The sequence below is a fragment of the Rissa tridactyla genome, chromosome 3 (genome assembly GCF_028500815.1).
Source record: "Rissa tridactyla isolate bRisTri1 chromosome 3, bRisTri1.patW.cur.20221130, whole genome shotgun sequence".
NCBI lineage: Eukaryota > Metazoa > Chordata > Aves > Charadriiformes > Laridae > Rissa > Rissa tridactyla.
Window position 1 is genome coordinate 34,599,956 of NC_071468.1, and position 24,174 is coordinate 34,624,129.

The 24,174-nt window shown below is 42.2% G+C and overlaps 2 protein-coding genes across 13 annotated transcripts in view; both read right to left on the reverse strand.

The window, feature by feature from the left end:
* The window catches only part of CMTR1 (cap methyltransferase 1), a 28,343-nt gene extending 19,990 nt beyond the window's left edge, over positions 1-8,353 (reverse strand). The window contains exons 1-4 of one of the 3 annotated variants that reach the window (XM_054197452.1): positions 8,204-8,352; positions 6,627-6,761; positions 3,086-3,228; positions 534-692 (exon numbers count right to left, since the gene is read on the reverse strand). In XM_054197452.1, the coding sequence (XP_054053427.1) occupies positions 534-692; positions 3,086-3,228; positions 6,627-6,756 (432 nt within the window). In that variant the 5' untranslated portion in view covers positions 6,757-6,761; positions 8,204-8,352. Of the gene's footprint in view, positions 1-533; positions 693-3,085; positions 3,229-6,626; positions 6,793-8,203 lie in introns of those variants that run through there. The other 2 variants (XM_054197453.1, XM_054197450.1) reach the window with 2 other exon arrangements.
* Positions 8,354-10,468: 2,115 nt separating this feature from the next.
* On the reverse strand, positions 10,469-24,106 carry RNF8 (ring finger protein 8). Of its 10 annotated transcripts, none has more exons than XM_054197455.1 (9): positions 23,925-23,993; positions 21,705-21,789; positions 21,229-21,357; positions 18,972-19,712; positions 17,737-17,799; positions 16,827-16,916; positions 15,559-15,666; positions 14,396-14,600; positions 10,469-12,496 (listed from the first exon to the last, which is right to left on the reverse strand). In XM_054197455.1, the coding sequence occupies exons 2-9, from the start codon at positions 21,705-21,707 to the stop codon at positions 12,351-12,353; spliced, it is 1,485 nt and encodes a 494-aa protein (XP_054053430.1). In that variant the 5' UTR covers positions 21,708-21,789; positions 23,925-23,993; the 3' UTR covers positions 10,469-12,350. The 10 variants fall into 10 exon arrangements, 7 of the variants coding, with proteins under 7 accessions (XP_054053430.1, XP_054053431.1, XP_054053429.1 ...); XR_008465810.1 differs by lacking the exon at positions 21,705-21,789 and adding an exon at positions 13,274-13,560 and having other exon boundaries at positions 12,362-12,496; positions 14,389-14,600; positions 23,925-24,106; XR_008465812.1 differs by lacking the exon at positions 21,705-21,789 and adding an exon at positions 13,274-13,560 and having other exon boundaries at positions 12,362-12,496; positions 23,925-24,105.
* Positions 24,107-24,174: the final 68 nt, after the last annotated feature.

A 24,174-nucleotide genomic window follows, 5' to 3' on the forward strand; every position in this document is an offset into this window, starting at 1 on the left:
AATACAAACATACAGCAGCTATTTCACACCAAATAATATAAAAACTGGGCTTTACTTTCCTGACAACATCTATTTCTATTTCCCAATGTTCTTCCGTGTTGAAGAGCTTGACAAGACACAGGAATAGAACATCTAAGTATTTTATTTGGGACTATTAAACACACCCGGAAAAGATTTAAATAATCAAAATAAATATCACCTAGACAGGCATGGAAAATGATATACAAAATAAAAATGGTAAACCCAAAAGAGCTTGATAACAATTTTCTATCACATTCACTACTGCAAATTCAGAAACAAATCCTACAGACCACAGCAACAATCCACCTGAAACCAATTTCGTGCCAGAACATTAATACACATGACAGAAAACAAGTTTTGCCATGCTGTTATGGGACAAAATAAGGCCTGGGTCCACCCAGCAAGGTCACTTAATAGATAGGCAGTTTTAGCAGACAACACTAAACACCATTCCCAGTGGGCAAATCCTGAACACAGCAACAGAAAAAGGATTCAAATCAGGAAGTACTTACCTCTGGCTCATCCTGCCAATCAATATTGAGCTCCCCATCAAATCCTTTGAGGGTCAGCCCAAAGCCTCTCCTTCCCTTCTGATTGGAGGCCTCAACAATATCCTTCCTGCCTTGGCCGTATTTTCCCAGACCTTCTCCTTCTCGGAAGCCCATCTTGGCCTATAAAGAAAGCAAAGGGAGCACACTGAGGCAAGTGGACTTGAGTTTATGTACTACTACTAGGCTCAAAGACTACAAGGGAAAATGGCGCATCACCCTGAAGTGACTCGAAGGCATTGAGCATTTTTAATCTCAGTTGTGGCTTTCAGGACTTAATGCCGAGTTCACTTCACTGAAGCAGAGCACATAAAAACTAGATCTGAAGAACGATGTTTGAGACAACAGCAAATTACAAAAGGTTCAGTAATGCGGGAACAGCCTGCTCAGAGGGAGAAGTAGTGAGGAGCCTGGGGCCATTCATCACAGCATTCAGTAAGCATGGAAGGTTCATAAAACAAAAGATGCTGGCACAGGAAAAAAAATCATGTTGCGATGATATTCATTGTTGTGAACATGCACTCACATACATTTCAAGCATCACTTAAAACTTGACCTAAAACTCAGAGGAGGAATGCAAGACACACACTGCTCCTGAAGCACATTCTCATCTCTTAGGTTAAAAGAAGTATGTTCATTAACTGCTAGTTTTTCAGGCTTTTCTCTTCATAAATTTTAGCAACAAGAGAACAACAACAAAAAGCATGAATGCAGTCAATTTCAATCCCTCCAGTATGCATCTACAAGACAATATGTAAATAAAAGACTCAAAGATTAAGTTTCACTTTGAATGAATGTTATCCCCATACTCCTTCCTGTGAAAAGCAACAAAAACATTGTTTATTACCAATCTGTATGAGAAACAATACAAGAACATATGACAGGTTTTATACAAAAGTACATGGTGTTTTCCCACTGCCTTTGCTACCTGGGTCTGAATCAGACCTTGAAATATATACACCAAATGTGACAGCCACGGAGCCTGTTACACAACGTTTTCTTGAGGACAGAATTTTGAACACCTAGTAGTCAAAGACTATTTTCCTTTTACTTAGCTAATGCTACCAAATCATTCAACCGGACTTGACACCACACCAATCTTTATATTCAAATTTATGAGGCCTTATAAATAAAAGCCTCCCAAATTCAGTAGTAAAAGCTCCTGTATTGTGCCAATTGAAAACACACATCCTAATTGACTCAGGAGAGAACTCTCCAGGTGAAACATAGTCTTGTGCTAGAATCAGCAAACTGCAGCCCCATGCCAAAAATGCCCATGGACAGATTCTGAATCATCAGCAACAGGATTTATCTACAGAGAGGCACAATCAGCAACTCTCAGCCTATGGATCCCATGGTATTTTGAATTCAGCAAGAGCTGAAAGTTCTTTTTTCATGCAGAGGTGTGATCCTGCTGGTCAGCAGCATTCCACCTCCTTGAGAGGCAGCATCTCCCTGTTCCCACTCCTAGGAGCAGCCAGCACTTCCCAGCTTCTAGAAGACTGAACTTCAAACTTGGCAAAGGCAGGCACAAGCTGCCCTAGCAACATGAAGATTGCTGACGCCTGCTCCTGTGAGTACAGTACCAGCACAGAACAAAAGGAGACCCGAATTCAGTCCCCCATTGAGTCCTAAACTTCCTGTCACATTTCAAGTAATGCACAACTAGATATCTCATCTTCTCTACTGCCCTTGGAAATAACATGTTGTTTCTCCATTACCAATAATGGAAGTTCTTTCAGGATTACAAGATACTTGCAATACCACAGTGACAAAGTTTGCATCAGGAAAAAGTGTAAAGGTGTGCACTGAAAGACACTCCTCTTCTCTACAGCCTACTATTGCCTTTAAACTCAGGAACAAGTTGCTGAATTTGGGACTACCATGAGACAGAGACAATCAACTATTTTCTTAGAATTTTCTAAAAGTACTTTTTTTCCCCCCCCACACACTAACACTATGCAATCAAGGGGGTGGCGATCACCTTCAAAGTTCAGTTGTCACATTCGCTATCATTCGCAACTCCCTGCCTTTCCAAGAAATTTCTGGCTCTACATAAAGCAGAGTGTCACTACTTGAAAGAAAAAGAAATACCTTAATAATTGAGGTAATAATTCTACAAGGGTATGCCAGCCAGCCTCCGAGACGAAACAAATTAATGTCAATCACATAATTTGTTAAGGCCTTCCCTACAAGGCATTTGTTAACTCAAGCACTGCAAAATAACACATGGTAGGGCTCTCTTTTCAAGCTCAGCAAGCTGCCTGACCCAGACATCCTTCCCTTCACGTTCACCTCCCTGCTCCTAGGGCTTGAATATGGATCAACTTTCTTTTTTAACAGGTCCACTTAAACCAAGCTATCTCAGCCTCCTCCAGTTGCTCAGTAGCTGGCTCAAAGAAGCACAGAATCCTGCTACAAGGATAATCAGAATCAAAATCTCTTAAAACAGACTGGTCTTCTCACTTTGCTCTCATCAGGTTCTAACAGTTTGGTCCAAAACTATTTTGACCTACCATGAGCTTTTGGGAGACACTGTTATACATTGAGTAGCGAGATGAAGTACCCTCCACGAGAGAGTCTTGTTTGAACTCATTGCTGAAGACTGGTCTTTTTTCATCACTCTCACTGTCAGACCCACTGCTGCTACTGGAAGACTCTGAAAACAACAAAAAGAGTGAGAAAAGTGAGTAAGAAAATAAAAATAAAATGGAAGAAAGACATCTCAGTAATCACATTAAGAAATATACAGCATGACTCATTAAATCCTCTCAAAAAACACATAGAGAGGACACTTCAGTATCTCAAATGCGCTATGGGAAGCACGCATGTGTAATATAAAATACCTCATGGAACCAACAACTGGTTATCCGCCCCACACACAAACTCTCTGAACCAATGGATCCCCGGCCTCCCAAAGCGCTGGGCAAACCCCAATACAGCAGCAGAGCAGGCCACAGCATGACCACGATAGTACACTGTGGTGTGCCTGACCTTTGCAATGATCCCGAGGAGCTGAGAAAGTCCACAGAGATTCTCTCCCAAGAATAATGACTATTACTGACATCTTGATAAAACATACTGGATTTTCCTCAGTTTCCTACCTAACTACAGGTGTAAACGCATCCTAACTTAACCAAAAATCTACATCGAGTACACCGGCATCTACCAAATGGCCAACACTGCAGAAAAAAAAGAGGGTTTTTTTTGCTAGACTAAGGGACTATCACTTAGTCCCCATATTAAACTTCAGTTTGATCCCACTTCCCACCTTAGTAGCAAGGATCCACAAGTTCACTACAGCAAATGAGACAGTTTTTCACCCAAGTGACAGATAATGTCAGAAGACACCAATCTATTTTAAAAATACCCTGACAGAGATGAAGATTTGAGGAAGAAGTTAGTCAAGTCAACGGTCCAATCAAGGTAATATCTACCACCATACGTAACAGGCACTCAAAATAAACTTCTCTTGCTTGAAAGTCACCTGAGACAGATGCAGCACAGCCTTCATGGGCACCAAACAATGAAGCTCTGTCGCTGCCCAGCCGCACCCTGGGATTTACTTGGGAAGAGCCCAGGCCTGTATGAGCTGTATAGTCCTCACTCCTGCTCTAGCATTGTGAGATGCCCAAACCTATTTGCTCTACGCTGGATGTAACTGGGATCTGGGCAGGAATCGTGGCAGTCAATTATTTGTCTCACAGCCTGCTCCGCACCAGGTAGGTAGCGAGGGAGGCCCTACAACTCACTGAGTCCTTCTGCTTCTCCTCTGGTAATATCACTACCAAGATGAAGCAATGGCATGTATTTCCTTCCTGAAATTTGCCTAGCACCACATCAGTCATACTAAAATTAATGCTGTGGGGCAGGCCATACGGACTACTAGAGCAGCAACCCACAGCAAGCACAACCACGCTCTTCATTGGACCTCTGCCTCTTGAGCCTGCCTTGTTTGACGAGCGCTAGAACATTCTGCGCTACTTCATACAACTAGAAGAAGCTGAACTACAGAAGTTACCTGGAGGATAATGCAGAAAATTGTTGTTAGCAGAATTAATCTTTTTCTGTTTATCGCTTAAAAAGGAATTATTTAGGTACATAGAAGTGTTAAAAAAACACATTATAATTATCTAGAAGAAGGACTGAACTTCTCTCACGTTTTTCTCATTTAAGAAAAAACACAGATTATTTCTCTCCCAACTCACAGATCTATTTTCCTGTTCTGGAAAACCGAGCATCAGTGAAGTAACAGGAAACAGCTGGACAATCAGTAAAGAAAGGCCATTACAAGAAAGTGAAGTGAAAATGAAAGACATTGTAGGGAAATATATGACTGTAGTTAAAACCCTTTCAATGTGTTCTCAGTGCCTATTGCTGAACTATCAGCTTTTAAGATTCATGACTTGTGTCCCCACATAGCTCCTATGCTAGAGTTTTACAGTGTCAACCTTTGAGGATTTCAGCTTGAGACATGGAAGGCTATGATTTAACTTGTGTTTGCAATATTATATACCCATCTTGATTTTCAAATGTCTGTCTGTCACACAACCTACATGTCTCTTTCCTTCACAAAGTTCTTAGGTATGAACAGGATCACAAAGGATTTTGCTTTAGGGTCAGTTAATACTTTCTGTTTCTCCAATACACAGTTTCAATTAATTTTGCTGCCTGCTTTTGAGCTGTGTCTTATTTTCCAGAGGCTCACGATGTGCCTCAAAGGCCACACCCACTACACGAGTCTCAAGAAAGTCCCTTCACAACTCTTGCTTTTAACATTTGCTAGGCCATGCTCAGCTGAGATCAGATCTCATATCACTTCTCTCCCCCAACCTTCTTTCTTTTATCGGAAACTACAGTGGGTGTAACAGACTAATAAGCAATTAACCCTACCCGAAATGTTGTCCTTGAACTGTATCAACTTGTTTCTTAAACACTAAGGACTCACAGCCTATTTTGACCCATACATGAACTCAATAATCAAAAGAGGGGTAAAAAAAAAATAACAAAAATATTGGTTTGAATCTTTTAGCTCAGCCCTGAGTGCACACAGCATTCCCTACCCCAGCTCTCGCACCCTGCACCCCTAACCTCCTCACCCACCTACAGCCTTGCCAGACAGATGCACACACCATACCCTGTCACTACAATTACTCCCAAACTGACCCACTCATCTTCCATACGCATCTCCTTCCATTTTCACAAGATGGAGGCTTCTTTCTGCATTCAGGCCCTTTCTCACTAACACTTTATGACCACAGGAAATCCCAAGACTCAGGAGTAGCAGGCATGACCATGAGGCAACCTGAAGTACCATCCTGGGAGAGTTTAAAGCACCCTGCAACAGCGATACCAATTGTGTAGGGCACTCGCCTCATCTTTGGTATACCTCAAGCTCCAGATCAGAAAGCACAGTCCAACTTGAGAAAAACTAGGCAATTTAGTTAACTCTGAAACAGTTTTTCTTTCTGAAACCAAACACCTGTGAGCTCTCACAACTCCCCTTACCCGCAAAAAAATCACAGTGAGCTGGCAAAAGAGATGGTGCTACAATGCAGGAGTCCAAATCAGCCTGCCCTTTGTATTCATCTCAATTTCTCCCATCTGCAAAAATGTGATGATTACTGATTTTTTATTTTTATTTTTTGAACAATGAGGGATTATGACATTTCTTTCCAGCACAACACTCACAACTCCTCACTACTGAAAGCTTCCAAAACAGAAATAACTGCTGAGACTGAGAACATTAATGCTGCTCATATATTATAAGAATCTTTACAGCTTTGGACCATGCACTTGTCATCTACCTCAAGTTCTGTTTTCTATGTCTGAATTCATACAATTCACAGACCAAACTGTTTACGTGAGATTTTTAAAAAAGCATAAAAAAATTCACACCAATCCAAGGTTGTGAACAGAATTAATGTAGTTTTTCTCCTAAAGAGAGAGTATGCCCTTGACATTCAGGCTATCAATTAGGATGATTTAGCAGACATGAGTTCAATTCCTAGTTATTTAGATTCCTCGCAGCAGCATATACGTTGTCTCCAACCTTACCTTGAGTAGTATGATTACTAAATTGAGTTTCATCATCTGAAGTAGAACTGAGGGTCAATCCCAAGTCTTCTATCCTCTTCTTCTGCTTCTTTTGGGGGCTGCTAAATTCAGGTTCTGTCCTTCTCTTCATTTTTGCTGAAAGAAGAGCATCACACTTGGTAAACATTAAGCAAATTAACTTTCTCCTGCATGCTGAAGGGTAAGGCACAGCAGCACTGTGGCATAGATGATTTTATGGACTATTCAGTATTATGCTTCTCAACCTAAGTTTGCTTTAGGTAAAAGCATTGGCTTCTTTTGAACCTACCTTTTTTAATAGCTAGTTTAACTAAACAAACATGAAGTCTATGCAGAAGCTTCTCTGTTACTGATTACTTGAATTTCAAATCATTTCTACAACCTACTTATCATTAAATGCTAGTAGATAAAGGCAACCCAGATGTCAGCATTTAGATAACTTAAATATATGACAATTGATCACAGATTTATTTTATCCAAACACTAAAAAAAAAATAAAGAAGAAATAGGAGAACATGCAAGGTGGAACAAGTTTCTCACAAGAGCCTCAGAACACCTCTGCCCTCCGCACTGCAAACGTGAATTAATAAAAGAGCTTTTCTACATTACTGCCATAGCAGAACTTTATTAAATATGTGTGCTCAAGTTGGAGGGTGTTTGTGTTTTTCACCAGGAATCACTGGCAAGATATCAAGCTTCTGGATGTGGCTGATAAACTTTGCATAAACCCAGAGAAAGGACTAATGCTTAAGACGGAGTTAATAGAAGCTAGCTGGGAAGGCCTGCAGAGGACAAGAATCAAGGAACAGGAAAGCAGGTGAAAATTAAAAGGCACGGATATATGGAGCACTAGCTAAACCTCCCTGCTATTGATAACAACTAATAAAAACCTGTTGGCGTTTATTATACTACATAGCAATGCTATGCTATGTTTTTCTAGCTAGGGCTAGAAACGATGTCCTGGGGCACCAATTTGAATCCTCTGTTATCAAACTTATTTCCGCAAACACATACAGGGCAGCTAAAGATCAATTCCTTTATTCGTCCCCACGACTCTGACTGCAAAATCACCCCACGACTTCACTGCACTGTGGCTAAGAAACCTTTCCCCTGCCTTTCCATCTACAGCCAACTCATGTTTATCTGCTCTTGTATCAATTAGGGTTGCTTTTGTCTTTTTTCCTTGCTTGCTTATCTCTAAGAAACCGAGAGCCATTTTCGGTTTCTTCTGAGATATTATTTCAGGTTAACACATTTTTAGTTCACTTCTGCTACCTTTCTCTCGAGATCCCCCACCCTCCCGACCCCACCAAGGGTCCCTCAGCGCATCCCTTTTCCCGCTACATTTCAAAACGACGCAAAATTAACGGCAGGTTAAGCGGCACCCCATCCCTCAGGCGACACCAGCTGGGAAGGAAAAAGCCCTTTAGCAGCACAAAACCCCACAAGGGGGGGGCCCGCCGACGCCTTGCCTGGCCTCTGGTACGGGGCCCCCCGTTCCCGGTACCAGAGGCCAGGCAAGGCGTCGGCGGGCCCCCCTCAGGCCGAGGGGCACTCACGGAAGAAGGAGGAGGCGGCGAAGCAGAGACAGGCGAGTTGCTCGGTCCGTCTCCCGAGGGCCCGGCGGCGGTGAGGCGGGTCCGCTCCTGCTGCTCCTCCGCCGCCGGCGGCGGTTTCGTTTCCCCGCTCGGAGCCGTCGCCGTCGCCGCCCCCTTCGCCCGCGGGTCCTCCCTCAGGCCGCCGGCGCGCGGCAGTGACGCACCGGAAGTTAGCCCTCCCCTACCCCCCGTCGCTAAGCAACGCCGGCAGTGCGGCAGCATGGCGGCGGGCAGGGCCTAGGCCTGGGCCTGGGCCGCCCCGGTCTTCCCGCTGCGAGGACACCGGCAGAGCCCGGCTCTCTGGGGAAGCGCGTAACCGCCGGCCTCAGTCCTTCCCGGTGGAGGTGAGGTAGGGTCGCGTAGGGGTGAAAATATATTGAAATTCTATGTAAAATGCTACATATATATAATTTTTGTAAATATTTTGTGTATTAAAATGTATATAGAGTGTATAAAAAGAAAGTATTTAAAGTGTGTTCGCACACCTCCACCAGGAGGTGAGGTAGGGCTGCACAGGGGTGAAAATATATCGAAATTCTATGTAAAATGTTACATATATATAAAATTTTTGTAAATATATCATGTATAAAAATGTATATAAAGTGTATTAAAATGTATAGAGTGTATAAAATATATATAGTGTATAAAAAAATGTATATAAAGTGTGTTCACACACCTCCACCAGGAGATGAGGTAGGGGTGCAAATATATCGAAATTCTATGTAAAATGTTATGTATATTTTTTTGTAAATATATCATGTATAAAAATTTATATAAAGTGTATAAAAAATTATGGAGTGTATAAAAATGTATACAAAGTATATAAAAAAGTGTATATAGTGTGTTAACACACAGGTAATTCAACCACTGCCTTAGAAGTGTCACTTTCTTAGAAAAACAGCTTTTTTCATGCTACTGAAGGAGACAAACCTAGCAGTTTCCCTGCCGTGGGGGTGACTGCAGGCAGCATGCCCCCATGCCGGCTCAGGGCCCTGGCTGTTGGCTGGAAATGTCATTGTTCCTCCAGGAAGTGAAGGTTTCCTAAGAAACTGGCTGCCTGTGGAGAAGCCAATAACCTGCTCACCACCGGGCACTTCACCATTAATTACCTACAGCTCCATTACCTGAGCAGAGCCAGAAGAGGTTTTGTAAGGCCAGTGATGACAGAGCTTTTCACATAATAAAAGCCTAATACGTGTCTACAGATTATTTGTCGTGAGGGTTTCAAACACTAATTGAGCTGTCTTGTAAATCACATTAAGAGGCATACAGCTCAATACACAGGCATAAATGCTTAAATCTTAAAAAACAAAACAAATATGGTAGCACCAAGGGACAGCAGTATACTATTTGAGAGGTGTAGTTTAGGATTTATCTAGTCCCTGTAAGGTATGCATCTAAATATGTGAAGTTATGGCAAAAGGGAACGGTGGCACGGAAGGGCTATGAGCAGGAAGCAAAACATTGAGTAGTCAGAGCTTATCTTTGAAAAAAAAAAAAAAAAAACACTTATACTGAGGGGATGACACAGCTGGATTATTAAATTGCCTGTTACATGTTCTGCAAAGTTAGCTGACAGTTGTTGCTAAGGCTCACCATACGCTAATGTGGTAGACTACACATGCAAGAGAAAAGGATTGTCAAACTATCTTGGAATCCATAGATCTGCAGGAGTTAAGCAGCGCACCGTTCCTGTGATGGTCCCGTTCCGCGATCCATTAGCACTCCCTCCCAGCTATTCCTGCTGATTTTGATAAGCAATATATTACCCTGATTATCACACTACGTGACATCTCCAAGGGGACATTCAGATGGACAATCGAGTCGAAGAAAGGATCCAGACCTCAGACCAAAGGAGAATTAGAATTAGTATTAGAAATATGGATATCTTTTCCAGAAGCTCAATAGTTCACCTGACACTTCTGTATGTCTAGGCATCAGCTCTGAATCTGATAGTAGTTTTACTGCAGGAACTTGGTGAACTGGGAGGAGAGCTCTGCTTTTGTCAGTGAAATTCTTTTGCAAGTGAACAGTATTATTACTTAATCTCTCTCCTTCGACCTTTACACACTATGCACCTACTGGTAACAGTGGAAAAGGTTTGTTATACCGCTTATAGTCTTCATATTATAGTGAAAAGAGGACACACACAGAAATCACACCAAAGAACTACTCTGTTACTAGGAGAAGCATTGTCCTTCTCTGCAGTATGCATAAACACCAACATAACAAAATAAATATATTTAGCAAAACGAAAGGAGCGAAAAAAGCACAGCAACATGGAAGAGATACAGAGTAGAAGAATTTGCAGTCCTAGGTAACCAGAGTATTTTCCTCCTACTCCTCTTCATCAGGAATGCCTGTTCCAAACATCAGCCTATTTCACAAGCATTTTGAGGAACACTCTTCTCTCAGACATCCTAGAGCCTATATTCGCAAAAGAAACTTTTAAGAGCACATATGGAAAATGAACATTAAAAGGGATAGAGGAAAACTCAAGATGTTTGAGTTGAGCCTCCTTCACAAAAGAAACCTTACACTAAGATTTTAAGAAAGTTTCCTGGCCCACAGATCAGACCTACCTCCCCTGTTTAAGTCCTACCAATCAAATCTGTCAGAAATGCACTGCTTCCTTAGGACAGCATCATCATTCATGCACCCTTTTAATGGGATCTTTCTTTAGTGGAAGAAGATAAGAGGTATGATTGTACCTACTAAATTACTGTTAGGGTAGCCACAGGCCTGAAGAGTTGGGTTATCTTTTATCAATTCCTGAATACACAAGTCTTTCAAAGAACTTTAAAATAGTCACACTGCTTACAGCAATTAAAACCTGAAGCAAAATCATTATAATGAGACAGTCTGTGTTTTCTAAAAAAAAAAAAAAAAAAAAATCAAAGAAAACTAGGAGAAAGATATACACCTCAGTTGTATCAAGGAAGACTAATGCAGAAATGGATTTATATTTTTCTTCTTAAACAAAATAAACATAGAAACAAGAAGGTACATACAAATAGCCAAAGAAATATTACAGGTGAGAAGAGCTTCCCCCATCCTCTTCTCACAGTGTAAAACAGTCCTTTCCATGTAACAGCTAAGTCAAAAGCATATGCTACTGAACATGGAACTTCATAGACAAAGTCATGATAGGATGAGGCAAGACTCGCTCAGTCTCTTAGGGATGAGTGATTTGCTGTGAGGGTAGTACAACCCACGGCTCAACAGCAACGTTTTGTAAACAATAAAACTAAATGCTTCCTTCTGTATCTTGTGGTTGCCTACAGATGCTGCTTTTCTCCCCTGCCAACAGGATATTTCTCTGCTGCTGACAAGAACTATACGTGTTTCTGAAGTCATTGCTAGTACCTTCTGGATGTGCTGCTTTCAAATTCTAAACCTCTTTATGCAAAAACCTGAAGAGGGAACAAACCAAACATACTACATGAAAAGTGCACTAGCTAAGGAATTTTGGAAGATTTCATCTTCTCCATCCCTATCTAACTGAAAATGAGTAACATCACAAGAACAAACAGATGGCCAGCAGCTCAGATTACAATGTACTTAAGCTGACAGGGTCCATAACCCACCCTTTGTTTCCTTTACTGCCAGAGGCCTGAGATGACTCTAGCTGCCATATGAAATTCAAGAAGAAAACCCATGTTGGCACTTCTTCCTGATACACCTCTCCTGCCTGCTGGCAGGGATGGCCAAGTTCTCAAATAGCTTGGGCCATTCCCTCTGCTGCCTGAAATAAGGGAAGCATTTAAACATGTCATTCACTAAGGAAAGGGCAGTGATGCGTACAAACTATTAAATTACACTGAATAGGTCACAAGCAATCATGGAAGCCTAAGTTTTGTAGGTCAGCCATCTAGCAAAATGGCGGTTTGTTCTCTCGCAATCCCAGTTTTGTTTTAGAGATCAAGCTTCTGTACATTCATTTAAAAAATAAAGGTCTTTTTTCCAAATGCTGCTAGTTCTCAGCTCCAGCCTCTTCATAGAATCTCTCCTTTCAGACGTCCAGTCCACTCATCCAGCAGTAGTCAACCAAACACCATTAGGTTGGTTCTGGGCAGCACATAGGCAAACAAGTCTGCAGTAACAGTTTTTAGATGATGTAGTAGCTTTCATTATAGTAAGAATCCTCCTCAGAGTCCTCACTGTCACAACTGCTCACTGAAAAGATGGAGGAGACGGAAGAAATGACGCTGCCATCATTGTCCATGGCTGGTTTCACCACCGCATTCTGTTTCTCTGCATTCAAAATACACAGATACAAAAAGTTAGCAGTGACCACTGTACCTACAAATGCTGCTAAATTACTAGTTCTCTTTGAAACTTATAGCCTCTCACCGTCAGTTTGCAATAGGTCTGGTCAAGCTGTATGGCATAGGCCTTTTTCCTGTCAATTTTCAGCATTAAAAGACCAAAGGGCTTTTTTTGGTTTGTTTTCTTAAGTTTCCTATATGCCTTTTCCTGCTAAGATAGCAAAGACGAGAAGGAGACATTCTCCATCCCTTCAGTGGCACACAACTGGCAATGGAAGTGGCTAACTGTCACAGTGCCTTGCCAGGTAAGAAAGAGGGAAACAAAATGTGGTAAGGAGCCCTCAAACAATGGTTGTTCAGGACACTTACGGTCCCATCAAAACCTCCGCACATTTAAGAGTGAAAGCCTGTCCTATTGGTGCCTGTTATACTAAAGCTCTTGGAAAGGCTTCTTGGGAAGCTCTGACTGAACTTCCCAAGGGCCTCTTGGATCATTATTTCTCTTTCAGTTGATTTCTTCTTAGGAATTCTTGTTTAACTAGACACATGGTTATCTTCATCTCAATCAACATGTTTCCATCATTGAATAAAAAGACCACCCATAAACGATTCATCCTTCCTCCTGAAGCATGTCATGGTGAAGCTAAGTGATTTCCTACTAACTAATAATCATTTTAAATAACTAGAGCACCTATCACATGCAAAGATAGGCTATGAGCTTTTTTCCTTTTTGTTCAAACAAGCACAAAGACCACTGGTTTACCAAACAGAAATGAAGGGGGCTCCAACAAAGGCATCACTTCATCCCGTCACCATTAGCTACCTGATGAGACACTTCAATCGTGCTACGGCCTGCTCTGCAGACGTGCATATTACACAAGAGCGGCGTCAGTTCTGCAGAGGTGACAGCAACTCACAAAGCCGAGTTGGGCAGCCTCTGAGCAATGTAACATTTCCTGAGGGCATCAGACTGAGTTGGTTAAATAAGCGACAATTTCAGATTTGAACTAACACTGCTTAGCGATGTCATTCTATGTCACCATGGAGAACCTGAAATGTTTCAAAAACACCTTTCATTAGGTAAAAGCCTTGACACATTGCAAAATGAAGGATCATGCATTCACCTCTACAAGGGGAAAACAAGCCAATTACTTAAGGGAACACAGCAACAGAAATTTGTTAAGGGGCAGCAGGAAGAGATTTCTATATTTCGGCACCTAGATACCAGTGTCAAGTGCTCTAGAAACAAATTTGGAAAAGGGAAGCAGAACAGGAATACTCCATACTGGAGTTTTACTTAAAGCTGTCACCATAATGCACAGTCTTTTAGCTACAACCAGGCAAGAGATTATGCATTTAAGTCACAGTGGCCAATTCCATAAAAATTAACATGGCAAAGCAACTACCAGCTCAGCCACACTCTTAGATGACACACTGACATTCCCTTCAGAGATTTCCTATACGAGTTGAGCACACAGAAGAGAGTTCAGAGTTTCTCATCAGGCGCTGCTCTGCTGAGTTTTTGCAATGATGTAGTCAACAGCTGAATCAAAAGGTGCCTGGTAAATTTTTCAAGGCCCATTCTCTATAGTTTTGCTTTTATTTAGTGATCTTGTCTGAAACAGCATAACCTTTAGTACGGTTAAGTTGTCCCGCTCGACTGCGCAGTTCACACTGACTTATTTTTCCAAACTTTTTATTAATTTTATTATTTTTTTTAATGTGCAGTAAAGCTAGTTACACAAAATACCTTAAAAAATCAATTTTCTAGTGTTTCTGCTGCGTTCCCTGAGCATCTCCTTGGTATATAGGTGCCAAAGAAAGTTGTACAAAATAGATGGAATGAGAGATTGTACTCATCATGCCACATCCACCCACCTCTCACCTTTCCGCTCTCTGATAAGGGTCAGGCGATGCTCTTTCATTGCCACATCCAGTTTTTCTACCATCCTGTCAATGCAGTTATCCAGCACCAGAGAGCGTGTCTTTGATTTGATCTCCTGCCTGCAGATAGGGCACTCCACTTTACGTTTCGTCCACTCATTGATGCAGTAGGAACAGAAGCTGTGCGCACAGTTCAGAGTGACTGCCTGTGGAATTTGAGGGAAGAATACGTATCAGTGCACGCTCACACAAGCATTAAGTCAGAAAAACAGTAGATAAACACTTCCTTTAAGGGAAGAGGAGGAAGCCCAAAGCCCCCATCTTCAGTCTTTTTAGGGGTTACACGTAAAATAACTCTCCCATGCCAGAGTGCAGACACATTTTACAAGTTGGTTAATGGATTCAGTGTAGATCATAGCAAGTCAGAAACACAAAGAACTAATTTTATTATAAATTTCTCCAATGTGAAAAGGACTGAATTATGGAAAAACTCAAGATACTACAGAATAGCATCTTAAATCACTGAGAAACCAGAAAATAAAGCTTCAGCTAGCTCTTAAGTCATTATAACAAGGTTAACACACCAAGTAGTAGAAATGACTGTAATGAAACTGAAGTTATAGCAAAACACAAACAGAAATAATGTCTACATTTCAGGTGTCGCCTGCCTACTACTTACAGATTCAAATGAAAGCAGGCCACTTTCTCTTTCTCAAAAAAGAGTTTATCTGAACAATATAAACAGTTCAGGACTTGAGTGAACACCGCACCTCCCCTCCCTTTACCATCCTCTTCCTATATCTAAACCTGAAGGATTCCAACCCTAGTCAACTTAAAGCAAGATCCACTATAAAATTGTTCTTCCCCAAGCAGGCTGTCAGCAGCAAAACCACCCAAAACTGCTGCAAGCCTATATGCTTCTTTGGATTAAGCACTCATCTCTATGCAGGTAGGAACACTAAAGTTGAATTTGCTGCCCAGAAGAAGAGTTAGGGCAGACAGAATGAATTTCTGGACAAACCCTTACCCGGGACTCACTGTGGGTCTGCTGCAACTGCTAAACTAGCAAAGGAAAGAAATAAGCTTGACTATTACTTTAATACAACTAGCGAAAGCTTCTCAAGTCTCTTCTTTACTGGCAAACCCATACCGGCTTAAACATACCTCAATAAAGTGCTCAGAACAGATTGTGCACTGCAACTCATTCTCCAACACGTCATTCATCTGATTCAACACCTCTTCTTTTTGGGCTCTCACCTTTTCCTTCTCCTCCTAGTGGCAAAGTACACATGGTCATATATCAACAAAGAACAAGATTTTACTCAATATAATATTGGAAGGAAGCGCATGTGCAGGGGAAGATAGTACAAGTAGAAAATCATACAACTGCCAGTTTCCACATGTCAAGTCTTTGTCTATGATATACCCAGATTTGCAACCTCTCTCCTCTTTGTAGTCACGGCACTATTGAGAATATTCCTGACCACTGTAGGGAACTTACAAGCAAGAACAGCAGCCGTTACCAAAATTGCCTTCAGCCTAAAGAAACTACCAGCTGGATCAATCTTTTCAGAATCTCTTTCGACCTCTTCCTGGCAGGACTTTGGCTTAAGTGAACCAAACAGTCCTTTGATGTAAAGAGCGAAACACCCAACAGACAAAATACCTCAAATACTTAAAAAAAGGAATCATAACATTTATTTGCATTTAACTGGACAATATTTTTTTGTTGCTGTTTGGAGTTGGATTAGGCTCCTAGGTACCTCCTCTATCTTCTAAAAATAACAGAGAAATTCTTCCAATTCAAGCTATACTTGTAACAGCAACAGAGTTGCAAAGATGACATTAAAAAAAACAAAACAAAACAAAAGCAAACACCCAGAGGTAGATAATGTGCTAATTTCCAAGAGTAAGACACGGGAAAGGATCTCCTTAATTATTTTTCCACTCATCACCTTGTGCCAAGGGCAGGAAGAAATGCGGCTTATCTCATTCATTATTCAAATTCCATGTTGTTTCAGTCCTACACTCCCTTGCAGGACTGTTGGAACACTGCAGTTTTACCTGAGTGCACTCTAACTGAAAATGAAGCCCCTCACTTTTCAAACACACTCCTCTTTTTATTTATTTCCTTTTAAGGGAAGGGTGGAATGGGCCCACTTCTCCTGCACAACATACAGATCAGGTGCCCTGGGCTTTCTTTATGACCGAGAAAGATCTAGTAATGACTCTTCAATACTACTTCATGAAGAGGGCAAGGTGTACCTACCCGCAATCCTGGAAAATAGAGTCAGCTGCCACCTCAAAATGCAGGAGTTTTTCAGTATAGGAGGCAAAGTACAGTCAAGACAAACGATAAATAAACCATTTCCTCTGCTGCAGCATATGGTGTTTAACTTACGAATAAAATTAAGAATTCAGTTATACCTTACCTTGGTTTCTTCCAGTTCTTTATTCTTGGCTCGAATTATCTCCTCAAAATCTTTTTTACTACGGCTCAGTTCTTCCATCAAAGCATGATGCTGTAACAATACCATCCCAGAAATTATAAGAGTGCCATTATCAGCTATCCTATTAAATATACGTGGCCATAATCATGAGGTTCAGCATACTCATTTCTCCTACTCTGCTCCTAGAAAAGCAACACACGTCTACATAAATTGGAGTGTTAAGGCATTTTAGCCTTAACATTGGAATGTAGTACCAGTTATTTATAACCTTCCCAGTGTCAAGGCACTTCTCATTCCCTCTCCCAGGTTACTCTTTCATTTCAGTTAGGTTTTACAGTCACCATTTTGAGTGCATCTGAGACATTTGAGTCTCAAGGGGTATTTGACACATAAGGATCATAAAATCCTGCTACTGTATGCAGGGTTACATGAAGCTGTTTTCAGATTAGCTTTACAAAAGCAAAGGCCTTTTGGAAAAAGCTTAGGAAACCTAAGCGTGTGGCAATCTCTTTCAAAAACATTCCCAACCAAGAGTGTTTGTAACCAATTTTTTTTTTCATCTGGTTAAAATCACCAAAACAACTCCCCCAAAACAGATACCTAGCAGACAGACCTCACAAAAAAGCCCACCAGCCCAAGGACCAAATGCAAATAAAAATCACTACTTAATGCTTTCAATCTGAATGCATATTCTCACAATATTTCTGGCAAATAGCAACTCCCACAATGAGAGGTATGCCACTTTCTGACAGAAATTTGGTCTGTAGATGAAAATCACCCAATCTGCACCTGAGGCAAAGTCCTATTCTTCTATCAAGAGGTCACAGCACTAACAAAGACTTAAATATCCAAGATACACAGTTAGGCCAAATCTAGACTCATAACTACTTGCCTCTTGCAGGACTTGGGCCAGTTGCTCCTTCAGATTCTCTTCCCTGTGTTGCCACTTTACTCCCTAAGGGAAAAAAAACAACAAAACAACGCCTTTTTGCTGGAAGAAAACACTCAGAGAAAGATAAAAAAAATTAAGAAAGCAAGGGACAGAAATTTACCACTTTGCACACTCTCTTTCAAGGATATGCTTAAAGAAACAACACTGTTTTTCAGGAAACCCTGGGATGTCCCACTCTATGTGTACATCAGAAATTAGAGCCATCATTTACTATGAAGAGTTAAAATGCATATATCATTTCCAGTTACATACCTGGAACACCGACAAGCTATTCTAGCTGTGATGGCACCAGCATGTTCATAGCAGCAAGAGGTCAGCAACAACTTAAACATGAGAAAAACCTGCTCTTTAAGCACATTCGAAGAGGCCAGACATACCCACAGCTCCAGCTGAACTTCCCGGTGTGCCTACGCACACAACTCCAGACTCTCTCTACTTCTGATACAGGTATCTTGCCTTTAGCAGCACACTTTAAAGGGAGTAACTGATAAATTATGAAACTCACCTCAAGATAAATTCTTACTTCCTTTAAACCAGATTTTGAGCAAACTTAAAATTGAAAGGCTTTAGTTTGTTATCTAAAAAAGCTACTTGTCAACATACTGCTTGAAGACACTTACAGATTGCAAGAAAATGTTTCTTGAAAGTATAAAAAAAAAAAAAAAGGAAGGTCTGCCTCCAGGGATTAAGGCATACAATAATTCACTTGCTTGGAAAGGGAATGGATTTGCCATGCAAACTGGGCATTAATTCAGCCATATACTAGAGAGAAATTCACACTTACGGTGAATACTTTTCAACTTGGCCTCTCTGTAACCACGGGAGGTCAGGCAGAGACCTTGGGTTGTTTTTTTTAATTTAAAACGTGCTTTTTTTACTCACTGAAATGATTTACTATCTTGCTATAATGAACCTGTTTGTAAAAAATTAAAAAAACCTTATTTTCTGCCTTTTTCCTAATTCCACATGCAGCCCAATCCCTTCTGTCTCTGCACTTTCTTTTGGTACACATGCCTGGAAGTGAAATACTTCCATGACAGTTTTAACAGGAGTAATTCACACAAACATTATTTGTGTCACTGTATGGTTCAAGATCTTATTTTGGATCTACGTCTTATATTAGGCATTTCATAAAAGTGAAAAGACACAGGCCAAAAAGTTTACCACCGTTATACCTCAAGGTTCTGCTGCTCTTTAGAGAATGTCCTCTCCAGCTCTTCCACCTGCTGCTGCTGATGCTCTTGTTCCATGCATAGCTGGTCCTGCAGCTCCCGCAGCTCCTGCTCCATTGCCAGGATCTCCCTCTGAGCACACTTCCTGCGCTTCTGCTTCACGTTCAGTACTGCTGTCTGCTTCTCCTGCACTTTGACCTTTAACTTCATTATGTCTACTAGAGTTTTCCTCAACATTTCCAAGCCAGTCCATGACTGTGCAAGACCAGAGCCTTTTGGCTCCTTATGGGTGACAGACAGAGCTCTCTCAGAGTGCACAGGGCTACTACCCACTGGACCACTATCCTCCTCGCTTGGTCCAGGAGAAGGCAGCTTGACGTCCCTCTTCCCTGTTAAGTGTTTGGCTTCTTCTACCCTTCCCCATGATTCACCCAAAGGTTCATTGCCACAGGACACTCTGTCTCTTTTGGATTTGGAGTTTGAAGGGCCTTCTGATCCAGATGTCTCCGATTCCTCCAAACTAAATTTACGTTTAGTTCTTGAACTCCTAGCTTTTCCCAGGTCATTCCTTCGGGCTAAAAAGGGTCTGATTTTCTCCCATTCCTCTTTAATTACTTCATACTCATATTCAGCAGTCTCTTTGTTTTCCAAAGGCACTCCCAATTGAATACGATCTCCTTCAGTGATAGGATACGTTTTTGAGGGATCCAGGCGCTGTTTGTTAAGCCAGACTCCATTTAGACTCTGCAAATGAACAGAGAATCAGCAAAATTTAATATGGAGTTACAGAATCCTCTGCAAGTTATTTCTGGCAACTGTAAACATATCCAACCTCTTCAGTGTTGCAATCAGAACAAGCCACCTCTTTAAATAAACCTTGCAGTGTCCAATTTATTGGCTTAGTGTCCCATTTATTAGTTACTGCATTATATTATTTACTGTGCATTATTCCTGCATTACAGATTTTGTGTACAATCACTAAGAACATTAATATATATACTTGTGCAGAAGGAAAAGAATGAACTCTAAAGGGAAAAAAACTGCCCAAAAGCTTCTGAGTAAATAAGAACTAACCAACAGAAAGAAAAGAGACTGCAATAGATCATTGTCAAGAACATACAATATTGTAGTAATTATTCTTGACAATTAATGTCACCTGAAATCCAAGAAGAAACTAGAAAAGAAAATGAAGCAGAGCTTATACTGCTTAAAGAAAAAGAGACAGTAATCCATAAATACAAGAATATAAACAAGAAGTAAAATGTTCTTCTAGAGATAATGTTCAAAGCAGAAAAAGAGGTTTTAAATTAGGCACTAGCTCAAGATATCATTTAGAAAAACAGCAAAACTGATCAAGATGAACTGCAGAATCATTAACAACTGATATATCTCAAAGCAATTCAATAAAACAACTTCAGAAAATGGTAGCAGTGATAACACAGAGGAAGTGTTAGTAGCTAATCTACCATAGATGTTTCCAATCATGCAAAAACCCTAAGTTTTTCAAGTTTAAATTCTGCAACAGAGTTTAAGAGCAGTGTAATTTTAATAGTAGCCACTCCATTCCTTTCTGAGTAATCTGCTGTTGACCCAAACATCCATCAAATCTGCATGACATGTTGAACATTTTTTGTTCTACCAGTGCTGTTTTAAAGCAAGTTACTGATTTGACAGTTTTCAGCCCGAATAAGAAAGTGGAGAGATCATGATATAAAAAAACCCCATGTTTCTGAAGTCAAAGTGAAACCTAGCTGAGGACTCTGATGTCACCACTTTATTCTAATCAGCTGAGGAAGACTTTCAGAAGAAACTTGTTTGAACATAATGCAAAGCATGTTTTTTCTAACAGCAGATTCTTTTTGTAGTTGATTATAATTAAAGCAATAAGGAGTATCAGTTTATCCTTTCATTAGCAGTACGTTATCCTTTTGAATACTGCCAAAACTCACAGGAATTTTTTTATTTAAGAAAGCAACACAAAACACGTTCACAAGCTGCAAAGTGCCCTTGGTGAGACTACAGTTGTCTGAAAAATGCTAAACCGAGACACAAATCTACATAGAGAAAGCAATACAGTTTCATCCCAATTGCAGCAGACTGAAGCTTCCTGCTGGAAGGGCACAACAGGCAAGACACATTCCCATGGACATTCTATCACATTTATTCCATACTGTATCATAGCCTATACATTGTTTGAGTCCAAACAGGGCACTCTCTTCAGTGAATCTCAGAGCACTAAGTCTTTAATCAGTCTCTGTACCTTGTTATCCTTGACAGTCCACTGCCCTTCTGCATTTTGCTGGAAAACACAATGCTTACGAGAGATCATCAAGGGACAGGTTTTTGACACCAGCTGGTACGTGAGATCTAATCCTCGGCCTATAGTTACCTAAAAACAAAGTAGTTTAGTTACCACAATCAGCAATGACATGGTAAATTCAGTTTATGTCATTTCAATTTAACTACAGCAGGAATCTATCTAGATTAGCATCTTATAGCTATTTCCAAAGAATTCAGGATAATACAAATTTTTTTTTGCGCTTAAATTCAAGAGTAGACAGAAAATGGAAACCTACAAAGTTTGAATTATTCTCTTCCTCTCCCGTTGAGGAAAATTTGATTGCTCTAAGGCAGGTTACAGCCTTGGCTTTATGGAAATCTTCCTCAGGTGTAAAGCTGCACAAAACCACTCTCAATCCACCCATGTCCCACCTTAGTCATTACTTAACTAAATACCATTTCTGCAAACCAGTACAATTGGGTTTGGGTCTCAGGATTACTTCTCACTCTCTTCTTTCACTAGTTGCATCTGTTCCACTGTCTGCAAACAGGAAAGATGCAGGAAAAAATAGACCAGAAAACTGCCATCAAAAAACGCACATGTAACCGTGCCCTAAACGCACAACACTCTTGTAAATCACACCATCAGTCTTACAGCACAGAAACTAAGCTACATGCAGTTCATAACCTGTAGTGAAAGTGATCTAAATAATCTGATTAGACTCTAATAGCATCTTCTGGAAGAAGGGACATAATTTAATTGTACCGTTTCACAGTATCTTATTAAATTTGATCTAATTGCAGACTCCCATTTAAAGCACAGCTCTGCTCTCCCTCCCTCCACTGCCTCCTTTGCAAGATCTGATGATCATACACACTTTTCTTATTCATCTGTGCAAGTTTTCAGTCAGTTCATCATGTCATTAGACAACTGCATGGATCCGATGTAATACAGCAGGAACACGCAGCCAAAAAAAGCAGGACAAACACCTTTTAGCAGAAGCCCACAGTTAAATCAGATGAAGAATATTATAAAAGGGCACTGTTTTTTATGCCTTAGATGAAGGATGTCCTTCCTTTCCCCTGCAATCCCAACTCATTTGCATCACACCTTCCAATTCCTACGAGATGGTAAGATGCTGCAGTCAAGAAAAGTTTGTTGGCTACACATCACCTGAGCAGGTCTCACCTTGAGTTTAAAGCAAGAACTCAGACTTCCATGTCAACTAAATGCAAGGAAGCAAACTAAGATCATGAAAGCAAAGTTAACCATGTTTGGTCCCTACCTCTTAAATGCTTCATATGCATTAGTGTTCTATCAACATGGATTGCACATGTAAGAAGGACAGGCAGATTCAGCTATAAACTCGGCTTCACGCTTGTCCCTGCAGTTGCAATAGGAATGCCTGACCCACGTGAACCGTCATTAGTGCCTGGTCACACACACCTGCGTGGCCTCACGCACTAGTACAAGCAATACCAAGTAGAGCCAGCCACAAAAGTTTCCCTCGATCAACTTCACTGCGCAAACTGGGGTGGGGGGCCAAGACGAGACCACTTTCCTGCTGGAGGCAGCTGCTGCCCACAGAGCCCTGGCAGACCCCGGCACATCCCCACACCTCAGCAGTGCAGTCTGGCGTGGACACTTAAATCCCCAGTGAAAGCAGTCCCTGCTGACATGCCAGACTGTGGCCTGGCAAGCCTGCGGCAGCGGGGATGCCGTCAGTCGCCCTGTTACCTGTGACAGAGGCTGTAGCGCTGTGCAGACAATCGGAGTCGTAACACCTTGAACAAGATTCTCTGCACCATTAGCAGAGCCCCGGCTGCACAATTAGCAGACATATTAACTCCAGCCCTTCACCTAGCACGCCTGCACACCTCCTGGCCTCAGATCCGTGATGGGAGAGTAACGGAACTACAGATTTGCTCGAAGGGCTGCCTGTCACTGAAAGATGAGCGGGGTGCCGCTTGCAATGCGTCAGCACAAAGGAATCAGGCACAGCACGGACCCGCCACCCCCAAATGCCCGATAGCGACCGCTGGGACGGCGACCCCCTGACAGCACCCCCACCTCCGCAGGGGCGTGTGGCCGCTGGGGGTATGGGAGAGGGTACAAGGGCCTATTTGGGCTTTTCAGTTGAAAAACACGATCGCTGAAAAAAGGTTATTCTTGTACCATACCGAAACACAACTGAAGCAGATTTAAAACACGACCGCGTTTATACCTGAGTAACTTAAGCCACGAAACCCAAAATGCTTTATGCGCTGTTACCCTCGCCAAAGCATCGCCCTGATAACTAGGCTGAGGATTCCCCACCACCACCCCCCACAGCAACAGCTCCTGCGTAAATACGAGAACGCGTTAAAAACGGTGAGCGGCCACGACCTCGGCACGTCGGACCCTCACGCCCGCTCTCCCCCTCCCCTGCCCGCCGCGGCGCCCCGCCGAGCCGCCCTTCGCGGGAGGCGGGCCGTGCACCGGGACGACCGGCCGGTTCCTCCCCGCCTCTCGTTAACCGGGACGGCGCTTCTTCCTCACGGGAAGCACTTTGAGGAGCGCGGGGCCCCTGCACGGGCCGCCACGGGGCTCCGGCCAGCAGACCGGCACCGGTAACGCCCCCGGCGGCCCCCTGCGAGAGGCCGGAGCCCGTGGGGGTCCCGGCCCGGCGCCCTCACCTGTGTGCCGGCCTCCAGCAGGAGCCAGTCGCCGCTGGCCCCGACCCGGCGGAGGCACCAGGCCAGGCCCCCACTCGCCGCCATGGCGCCCGCCCGCCGCGACAGGCGGGAGCAATCGCTGCGGCGGCGGCGGTACCAGCGCTCTCACGAGGCGAGCAGCAGCACAGCGCCCATCAGCCCGTCTAATCGAACTCCGAGCGCAGGATAGAGGCTGCGCATGCGCTGGAGGAGCCGGCGGGGAAGAGCGCAG

Excerpts from the sequence above, each read along its gene's own strand:
- RNF8 (XM_054197454.1), bottom strand. The coding sequence starts at position 24,008 with ATGGCGGCGAGTGGGGGCCTGGCCTGGTGCCTCCGCCGGGTCGGGGCC. Across the intron at positions 21,358-23,924 it reads TGCTGGAGGCCGGCACACAG|GTAACTATAGGCCGAGGATT; the intron begins GTGAGGGCGCCG and ends CTTTGTTTTTAG. Across the intron at positions 12,497-14,395 it reads CCTTATCAGAGAGCGGAAAG|AGAAACAGAATGCGGTGGTG; the intron begins GTGAGAGGTGGG and ends TTTTGAATGCAG.